The following is a 10,572-nucleotide window of genomic DNA, read 5'->3' on the forward strand; positions in this document are numbered from 1 at the left end:
TAGGTGTGTGTGTGTGAGTGTGTAGGTGTGTGTGTGTGTAGGTGTGTGTGTGTGTGTTTAGGTGTGTGCGTGTAGGTGTGTGTGCGTGTAGGTGTGTGTGTGTGTGTTTAGGTGTGTGTGTGTGTGTGTGTGTGTGTGTAGGGGTGTGTGTAGGTGTGTGTGTGTGTAGGTGTGTGTGTAGGTGTGTGTAGGTGTGTTTACGTGTGTGTGTGTGTGTGTGTAGGTGTGTGTGTGTGCGTGTTGAACCTGGTGAGACTTAAAGAAGCTTTTAACTGTTTCTATGAATGAACCTGCTGAATGTTTCTTCCTTCATTGTTACGGTGTTACATCTCTGACTGAGGAAGGAGCTGCACATTAATGCAACAGAGGCTTCTTAGTTTGCTCCGCTGCTTTTAAGGATCACGTGTGTCTCACTTTACATGCATTTCATCAACTCCCGTATAACCCCCAGTATATGCGCAAGTGCATCAGACTACCGTATGTGACGGGAGCGGCCATGTTTTCCGGGGCAGTGGCAGCTTATCCAGCTCCCTTCACTGCGCCTGCGCTGGAGCAGGTTCAAGCTTATGGATGTGTTGCCATGGTGATTTTGCCGAACTTGCTTCGTGGAACCGAAAAGCCTGATCTACGTCATCTTATCCTGAAAAGTATCCGGCTAACTCAGTTAGCCACGCACGTGGCTAACTGAGTTAGCCACGCACGTGGCACGGGGCCCAGTTCTGTGCAGAACATTGACCAGAGAACGTGCAAAGGTTTACACTCAAATCAAATATAACCCAGAAAGAAGAAAACTTCAAAAGAAAACTCTGTTTGTGTTTAACTTTACATCAGATTCCTCTGAAAAGTGTTCCTCAGACATTCTGGAGTTCATCCAATTATATTCATTACAGATTTGTACATTTTAAGACAGAAAATGAAGTAAAAGTAACTTATAATACACATGTCTTTTCTTCCTATATATGACATCCACAGCTAACTAAATGAGAGATGTGGAGCATGTTTTGAGTGTGAAGTTGGTAACATGTACATCAACCTTTATTTGACTGACTGTGTTTATTATTCTTTATTATTGTTTATGAATTGCTTTCATGAACAATTATTCAGACGTACTGCGCTTCCATTTGCACTATTACCACCATTCTGTACTATTATCCCAAATCCCAAGTCATTGTTGTTGTTTATGTTCATATATATTCTTCGACATATTTATATTTATATTGTACATAGTAGTTAAATGTTCATGCTTAGTTTCTTTAATGTCCTTGTTTTTATATTGTTCTTGTTTATTTGTATATCTATTGTGTACGTTGAGAGCAATGTAACTAGCATTACGTTAGTAATATAACGTTACATAGTTATTAAGATAGTAGCAACTAACTGTTTTATTTTGAAGGTCTGTACCGGATGTGTCAGAGCTGTATAATATCTAATTTGACGGAAGCTGGAAGGAAAAGGCGTCGCTAGTAAACATCACAGACAGAATAAAACACAAACCGCGGACATTGGGGCCAGAAAACACCGACGTATTAACTGTTTTCTTTGTCGTCCGTTAAGCTGTAACCGTCACCGTGATTGTCATAGCGGCTGTCAGCGTCCACCAAAAAAAAAAACACAGGACTGTCGGGGCGTTAGCCAGCTAGCTAGCTTAGCATAGTCACCTAATATCCGTTAGCAGGAGCCTGCAAGCTAGCGTTAGCATCCGACGACAAAAACAACAACAAAGAGATGATAGCGCTCATCAACAAACTGCTGGACTGGTTCAAGGCGCTGTTCTGGAAGGAGGAGATGGAGCTCACTCTGGTGGGGCTGCAGTACTCCGGGAAGACCACCTTCGTCAACGTGATAGCGGTGAGCGGACCGGCTAGCTAGCACACACACACACACACACACACTCGGAAGCTAAAGCTAGCTAACGACACAGCTGTCAGTTAGCATCTGGATGCGTCCATTGTTGTCCTCGCGGTGGTGAGGTCAGCTAGCTGTCGGTGTCAATAATGTAATAAATTCACATCCGCGTTAGCTAGCTGCGTTTATCACGTGTCATTATATTATGTTACTGTTTAAATGTAACGCTTCTGCACCGGATGTAACGTGTTAACATGAGCACAGCTGCTGTCATATAACGTTAGATGGATGGATGGATGTGTAGGTAGGTGTGGATGTGTAGGTAGGTGTGTGGGTAGATAGGTAGATGGATGTGTAGGTAGATGGGTGGATGGGTAGGTGGGTGGATGTGTGGGTGGATGGGTAGGTAGGTAGGTGGGTGGATGGGTAGGTTGGGTAGGTAGGTAGATGGGTGGGTGGATGGGTAGGTGGGTGGGTAGGTAGGTAGGTAGATGGATGTGTAGGTAGATGGGTGGATGGGTAGGTGGGTAGGTAGGTAGATGGGTGGGTGGATGGGTAGGTTGGATGGGTGGATGGGTAGGTGGGTGGGTGGGTAGGTAGGTAGATGGATGTGTAGGTAGATGGGTGGATGGGTAGGTGGGTTGGGTAGGTAGGTAGATGGATGGGTAGGTGGGTGGATGTGTGGGTGGATGGGTAGGTTGGATGGGTGGATGGGTTAGGTGCGTGGGTAAGAGGATAGATGGATACTTAATTAATCCCACAAGGGGAAATGTGTTCGCTACAGCAGCATTATGATACAGGTAAGCAATCCAAGTAACAGAGTAAAAAATACAAAAATATTGAGGATAAAAATGCACAATATATATACAATGAAATAGAATCATATTAAATGAGCTAAACTAACCAGTAGTGTTGTTGGTGTGAATGATTTAACCAGAGGTGATCTATTATAGTCTTGTTGCAGTGGGCAGAGTGATCTGTCTGTCCTGTGACAGCAGAGATGCATTCTGCACTGCTGGATGTTTTTAAACCTCCATAAATGTGGATGTTTTCATCAGAATGCAAGGCCGTGTATTGGTGTTGTTGATCCGTGGTCTCTGGCTGTGGAGCCGGAGGTAGAGCTGGTGACGGAGGATCGATCAGGACACTCTCATGCTGACATCAGCATGTACAGAAGAAATCCTTGTTTTTTGGGGTGACCTGCTAACATAGATTCTACTTTTTCTCCACATGTACAATGTTCAGGAAGATGTGTGTATTCCTTCCTGTTAGAATCATGAAGCTGCGATGATAAAACTGACTGATTCATCTGCTAATTTATTCATACATGACTTATTGTTTCTCAGTGTGTCTTAAAACACTGCATATCTGTAATGAATAAACACCCTGAACCTCACAGATGATGTTTCACTTCAGAGAGAAACAATCATGAACATTAGTCATCGGATACTTAATATAATAATAACCATCATGTGAAATATTACTTCTTTCAACATTGTGCAGCATTACATTTCAATTTCATGTGTAATATTATTTTCATTGATCTATCTGAAATATAACTTCTAATACTTTATCAAGATCTCTCAATGTTCCTGTTGTATTTTAGTTACTAGTGTTAGCGTCACTTCTTATACACGTGTACATCTTTATCTTTCTTAACTCTATTTATTTACTCTTAAAGTCGTCTGATTGTTCCTACGCATTAGTATTGTGTTCTATTTTGCAATTGTTTCATTTATTCTACACTTAATAATTGTTCATATATGTTTCTGTTGTAATTCTCTTGTTTTCTCTTCTTCTGTTGTAATCTTTGAGTTTCTATCTCATCTGGTAGTGAATGTTGTACAGAGCTCTGTCATCAGTGACAACTTCCTGGAAGGAACGAGAGAACTCTCATCTTACCTTTTCAGAATAAAATCAGTACGATGTGTGATGAGCCGAAATCGACCAATGTGTGTGTGTTTCAGTCTGGACAGTTCAGTGAAGACATGATTCCTACAGTTGGATTCAACATGAGGAAGATCACCAAGGGCAACGTCACCATCAAGGTTGGTAGTTCCATTCCTCCGCTGCCTGCTGGGGCGGTTCTCACTTCTTTTCCATTATTCTACTTAGTTTACCTTTTTATTTTGCTGTTCAGATGAATCAATGAAATGCAACATATTTATAGATATTAATTAAAGAAGATAGAAAAGCCAGTTTCTTGTCTTTGTGTTCTTTTTGTTGATCTCAGTGAAGTCTTCTCACTAACACCATGGTCTCCTTGTGTCTGTAGCTTTGGGACATCGGCGGTCAGCCTCGGTTCAGGAGCATGTGGGAACGTTACTGTCGAGGAGTCAGCGCCATCGTGTAAGTCCTCTTTCCTAAACTGTGGTCCACGCCTCCTTAAACGGGTCGCTGGACGTCTCAGCCGGGTCCAAACGTGACAGCAAGACATTAATGAGACGAGAGAGACGCAGAAAAGTCCTTCTGTTTAAACAGACAGACGTTAACAGCATTCAATCTCATGTTTAGTTGTTTTGTTGGCAAGCGTTTGGTCAAATGATGCTGAATGCCGTCATAGAATCCTACAAGAGCAGCAGAATGCAGTGAGACGGGTAAACGGGTCACAGCTGATGGAGTGGAAGTGATTTACTACAACCTCCATTTGGTCTTTAGTCCATTTCATGAGATCAGAAAGAACTGGACCTCCAGAACCATCGAGAACAGACTTCTGTACGTCTGTGTGTGTTTCTGCAATAAAAGGCCTCAACAGCTTCTTGTTGATCACTGAACACAAAGCAACATTGAAGGCAACGTGTTGCTCCAATGATTGTCAGTCAGCTCTTGTGTGCACCGTTAGCGCTGTTAGCTGCTAGCCGTCCGTCTCGCTGCCGCCATGTTGAGAGCCATTTAGAGGCAATCAAAATGTGTTCCTGGTGACGTGTGTCAGTTATGCAGCATTCACACCACACGCGTCGCTAATTCATCGCGCCGCATATTCGCGCCGCCGATCAAAACGCCGCGGACCAACTGTTCATTCGCGTGAATCACGCTGGACGTGCCGGAGAGGGGGCGGGGCTTATCGCCCTGAAAGCCGTTCGACTGTCCGCCATCAATCATGGAATCATAGAAAAAATAACCTATTTCTGCTTAGTACGTGTTGTGGAAGTCACAGATATCCCGGGAAACTAAACGCCGTCATGTCTGGTTCATGACATTGTATCGAGCTGTATTCACTGCAAGCCACACGTCGCTGTTTACTACAGCTGTATGAACACAACACAAACTGATTGGCTGTGATTTAACAGCAATAAACCGACAAAAAGGGACTCCGAAATAACTACGAAATGATGGTGATTTGTAGGTTACTGGTCTTCTCAATGGAGCTCTGATGGATCGGTGCTAGGCTATGCTAACATCGTAGCAGCTCCACCAGCACTCAATAACGTCACGTAGACGTAAATACGGCAGCGTCTATTCATTGTTTGTACCGTATGGTTTACACACACACATGCATACACATAGTTTGGTCCGGTCTCTGTTGATATGAGGTATCGTAGAGCTCTGGGTGAACACAGACAGCTACAGGATTTATTTCCTGATTCAACAACGGCAGGAAGTCAGTGATGACAGGGGGAGCAACTCAACGCTGATAGGCTATCGCGCCACAGCGTCACGCGATTATGTCGCTGAAGTTGAAAAATTTCAACTCGCTCGTTTGGAGCGATTTGGCGTTTGACGTGAATTGGCGCAGCGCCGGTCTCGTGGCTCGGTGCACTTTGTATGCATCTACTGACGTGTTTGGTGTGAACGCAGCGTGAGGCGGCAGCTCTGATGACAGCGGCTCTTGTTTATTTGTGATGAGTGGTTTTTCATGTTTTGTCTCGTTGGTCTCGTTGTAGCTACATGGTGGACGCAGCCGACCCAGAGAAGATCGAAGCCTCCAAGAACGAACTCCACAACCTGCTGGACAAACCGCAGCTGCAGGGAATCCCTGTAAGAACACTACCAACCAGACCTGAACCAGACCTGAACCAGACCTGAACCAGACCTGAACCAGACCTGAACCAGACCGAACCAGACCCGAACCAGACCTGAACCAGACCCGAACCAGACTGAACCAGACCTGAACCAGACCTGAACCAGACCTGAACCAGACCCGAACCAGACTGAACCAGACCTGAACCAGACCTGAACCAGACCTGAACCAGACCGAACCAGACCTGAACCAGACTGAACCAGACTGAACCAGACTGAACCAGACTGAACCAGACCTGAACCAGACCTGAACCAGACCTGAACCAGACTGAACCAGACTGAACTTTTATAAAAAGCTCTTTTAAAATCTGATGTTCCTCTGGTGTTTGTCTCGTGTTCCTCTGATGTTCCTCTCGTGTTTCTCTCGTGTTCCTCTGATGTTCCTCTCGTGTTTCTCTCGTGTTCCTCTGATGTTCCTCTCGTGTTTCTCTCGTGTTCCTCTGGTGTTCCTCTGATGTTCCTCTCGTTTCTCTCGTGTTCCTCTGATGTTCCTCGTGTTTCTCTGGTGTTCCTCTGGTGTTCCTCTCGTGTTCCTCTGGTGTTCCTCTCGTGTTCCTCTGATGTTTCTCTCGTGTTTCTCTCGTGTTCCTCTGATGTTCCTCGTGTTTCTCTGGTGTTCCTCTGGTGTTCCTCTGGTGTTTCTCTCGTGTTCCTCTGGTGTTCCTCTGATGTTCCTCGTGTTCCTCTCGTGTTTCTCTCGTGTTCCTCTAACGTTCCTCTGGTGTTCCTCTGGTGTTCCTCTGGTGTTCCTCTGGTGGTTCTCTCGTGTTTCTCTCGTGTTTCTCTCGTGTTCCTCTGGTGTTCCTCTCGTTTCTCTCGTGTTCCTCTGACGTTCCTCGTGTTCCTCTGGTGTTCCTCTGGTGTTCCTCTCGTTTCTCTCGTGTTCCTCTGACGTTCCTCGTGTTTCTCTGGTGTTCCTCTGGTGTTCCTCTGATGTTTCTCTCGTGTTTCTCTCGTGTTTCTCTCGTGTTCCTCTGATGTTCCTCGTGTTTCTCTGGTGTTCCTCTGGTGTTCCTCTGGTGTTCCTCTGATGTTCCTCTGTTGTTCCTCTCGTTTCTCTGGTGTTCCTCTGATGTTCCTCGTGTTTCTCTGGTGTTCCTCTGGTGTTCCTCTGATGTTTCTCTCGTGTTTCTCTCGTGTTTCTCTCGTGTTCCTCTGATGTTCCTCGTGTTTCTCTGGTGTTCCTCTGGTGTTCCTCTGGTGTTCCTCTGATGTTCCTCTGTTGTTCCTCTCGTTTCTCTGGTGTTCCTCTGATGTTCCTCGTGTTTCTCTGGTGTTCCTCTGGTGTTCCTCTGATGTTCCTCTGATGTTCCTCTCGTTTCTCTGGTGTTCCTCTGATGTTCCTCGTGTTTCTCTGGTGTTCCTCTCGTGTTCCTCTGGTGTTTCTCTCGTGTTTCTCTCGTGTTCCTCTGGTGTTCCTCTGGTGTTCCTCTGGTGTTCCTCTGGTGTTCCTCTGGTGTTCCTCTGGTGTTTCTCTCCTGTTCCTCTGGTGTTCCTCTGGTGTTCCTCTGGTGTTCCTCTGGTGTTCCTCTCGTGTTCCTCTGGTGTTCCTCTGGTGTTCCTCTGGTGTTCCTCTGGTGTTCCTCTGGTGTTCCTCTGGTGTTCTTCTGGTGTTTCTCTGGTGTTCCTCTCGTGTTCCTCTGGTGTTCCTCTGGTGTTTCTCTGGTGTTCCTCTGGTGTTTCTCTGGTGTTCCTCTGGTGTTCCTCTGGTGTTCCTCTGGTGTTCCTCTCGTGTTCCTCTGGTGTTCCTCTGGTGTTCCTCTGGTGTTCCTCTGGTGTTCCTCTCGTGTTCCTCTCGTGTTCCTCTGTTTCTCTCGTGTTTCTCTCGTGTTCCTCTGGTGTTCCTCTGGTGTTCCTCTGGTGTTCCTCTGGTGTTCCTCTGGTGTTCCTCTGGTGTTCCTCTGGTGTTCCTCTCGTGTTTCTCTGGTGTTCCTCTCGTGTTCCTCTGGTGTTTCTCTCGTGTTCCTCTGGTGTTCCTCTGGTGTTTCTCTGGTGTTTCTCTGGTGTTTCTCTGGTGTTCCTCTGGTGTTCCTCTGGTGTTCCTCTGGTGTTTCTCTCGTGTTCCTCTGGTGTTTCTCTCGTGTCCCTCTGGTGTTCCTCTGGTGTTCCTCTGGTGTTCCTCTGGTGTTCCTCTCGTGTTCCTCTCATGTTCCTCTCATGTTCCTCTCATGTTTCTCTTGTGTGTCTTCAGGTTCTGGTTCTGGGGAACAAGAGAGACCTACCAGGAGCTCTGGATGAGAAGGAGCTCATAGAGAGGATGTAAGTACACCGGAGGGACGAGTATCTTAAGGATTGTACAGATACTAGTACTCTGAAGGATTATATTGATACTAGTACTCTGAAGGATTATATTGATACTAGTACTCTGAAGGAGTGTATAGATACTAGTACTCTGAAGGAGTGTATAGATACTAGTACTCTGAAGGAGTGTATAGATACTAGTACTCTGAAGGATTATATAGATACTAGTACTCTGAAGGAGTGTATAGATACTAGTACTCTGAAGGAGTGTATAGATACTAGTACTCTGAAGGATTATATAGATACTAGTACTCTGAAGAAGTGTATAGATACTAGTACTCTGAAGGATTATATAGATACTAGTACTCTGAAGGATTATATAGATACTAGTACTCTGAAGGAGTGTATAGATACTAGTACTCTGAAGGATTATATAGATACCAGTACTCTGAAGGAGTGTATAGATACTAGTACTCTGAAGGATTATAGATACTAGTACTCTGAAGGAGTGTATAGATACTAGTACTCTGAATGATTATATAGATACTAGTACTCTGAAGGATTATATAGATACTAGTACTCTGAAGGAGTGTATAGATACTAGTACTCTGAAGGAGTGTATAGATACTAGTACTCTGAAGGAGTGTATAGATACTAGTACTCTGAAGGAGTGTATAGATACTAGTACTCTGAATGATTATATAGATACCAGTACTCTGAAGGAGTGTATAGATACTAGTACTCTGAATGATTGTATAGATACCAGTACTCTGAAGGAGTGTATAGATACTAGTACTCTGAAGGATTATATAGATACTAGTACTCTGAAGGAGTGTATAGATACTAGTACTCTGAAGGATTATATAGATACCAGTACTCTGAAGGAGTGTATAGATACTAGTACTCTGAAGGATTATAGATACTAGTACTCTGAAGGAGTGTATAGATACTAGTACTCTGAAGGAGTGTATAGATACTAGTACTCTGAATGATTATATAGATACCAGTACTCTGAAGGAGTGTATAGATACTAGTACTCTGAATGATTATATAGATACCAGTACTCTGAAGGAGTGTATAGATACTAGTACTCTGAAGGATTATATAGATACTAGTACTCTGAAGGAGTGTATAGATACTAGTACTCTGAAGGATTATATAGATACCAGTACTCTGAAGGAGTGTATAGATACTAGTACTCTGAAGGATTATAGATACTAGTACTCTGAAGGAGTGTATAGATACTAGTACTCTGAATGATTATATAGATACTAGTACTCTGAAGGATTATATAGATACTAGTACTCTGAAGGAGTGTATAGATACTAGTACTCTGAAGGAGTGTATAGATACTAGTACTCTGAAGGAGTGTATAGATACTAGTACTCTGAAGGAGTGTATAGATACTAGTACTCTGAATGATTATATAGATACCAGTACTCTGAAGGAGTGTATAGATACTAGTACTCTGAATGATTATATAGATACCAGTACTCTGAAGGAGTGTATAGATACTAGTACTCTGAAGGATTATATAGATACGAGTACTCTGAAGGAGTGTATAGATACTAGTACTCTGAATGATTATATAGATACCAGTACTCTGAAGGAGTGTATAGATACTAGTACTCTGAAGGATTATATAGATACTAGTACTCTGATGGATTATATAGATACTAGTACTCTGAAGGAGTGTATAGATACTAGTACTCTGAAGGATTATATAGATACGAGTACTCTGAAGGAGTGTATCGATACTAGTACTCTGAATGATTATATAGATACTAGTACTCTGAATGATTATATAGATACTAGTACTCTGAAGGATTATATAGATACGAGTACTCTGAAGGAGTGTATAGATACTAGTACTCTGAAGGATTATATAGATACTAGTACTCTGAAGGAGTGTATAGATACTAGTACTCTGAAGGAGTGTATAGATACTAGTACTCTGAAGGATTATATAGATACCAGTACTCTGAAGGAGTGTATAGATACCAGTACTCTGAAGGAGTGTATAGATACTAGTACTCTGAATGATTGTATAGATACGAGTACTCTGAAGGAATATATAGATACTAGTACTCTGAAGGAGTGTATAGATACTAGTACTCTGAAGGATTGTATAGATACCAGTACTCTGAAGGAGTGTATAGATACTAGTACTCTGAATGATTATATAGATACTAGTACTCTTAATGATTATATAGATACCAGTACTCTGAAGGAGTGTATAGATACTAGTACTCTGAAGGAGTGTATAGATACTAGTACTCTGAAGGATTATATAGATACTAGTACTCTGAAGGATTATATAGATACTAGTACTCTGAAGGAGTGTATAGATACTAGTACTCTGAAGGATTATATTGATACTAGTACTCTGAAGGAGTGTATAGATACTAGTACTCTGAAGGATTATATAGATACCAGTACTCTGAAGGAGTGTATAGATACTAGTAC

At 43.1% G+C, this 10,572-nt stretch overlaps 1 protein-coding gene across 1 annotated transcript in view; it reads left to right on the forward strand.

Moving 5' to 3' along the window:
- Positions 1–1,446: 1,446 nt before the first annotated feature.
- Positions 1,447–10,572, forward strand: part of LOC306780778 (ADP-ribosylation factor-like protein 8A) — a 14,335-nt gene continuing 5,209 nt past the window's right edge. The window contains exons 1-5 of the mRNA XM_079273263.1: positions 1,447–1,848; positions 3,813–3,893; positions 4,121–4,194; positions 5,730–5,823; positions 8,057–8,124. Coding sequence (XP_079129389.1) covers positions 1,726–1,848; positions 3,813–3,893; positions 4,121–4,194; positions 5,730–5,823; positions 8,057–8,124 — 440 coding nt within the window. The 5' untranslated portion in view covers positions 1,447–1,725. The remainder of the gene's footprint in view (positions 1,849–3,812; positions 3,894–4,120; positions 4,195–5,729; positions 5,824–8,056; positions 8,125–10,572) is intronic.

Source organism: Melanostigma gelatinosum, assembly GCF_949748355.1.
Source record: "Melanostigma gelatinosum genome assembly, chromosome: 8".
Classification (NCBI taxonomy): domain Eukaryota; kingdom Metazoa; phylum Chordata; class Actinopteri; order Perciformes; family Zoarcidae; genus Melanostigma; species Melanostigma gelatinosum.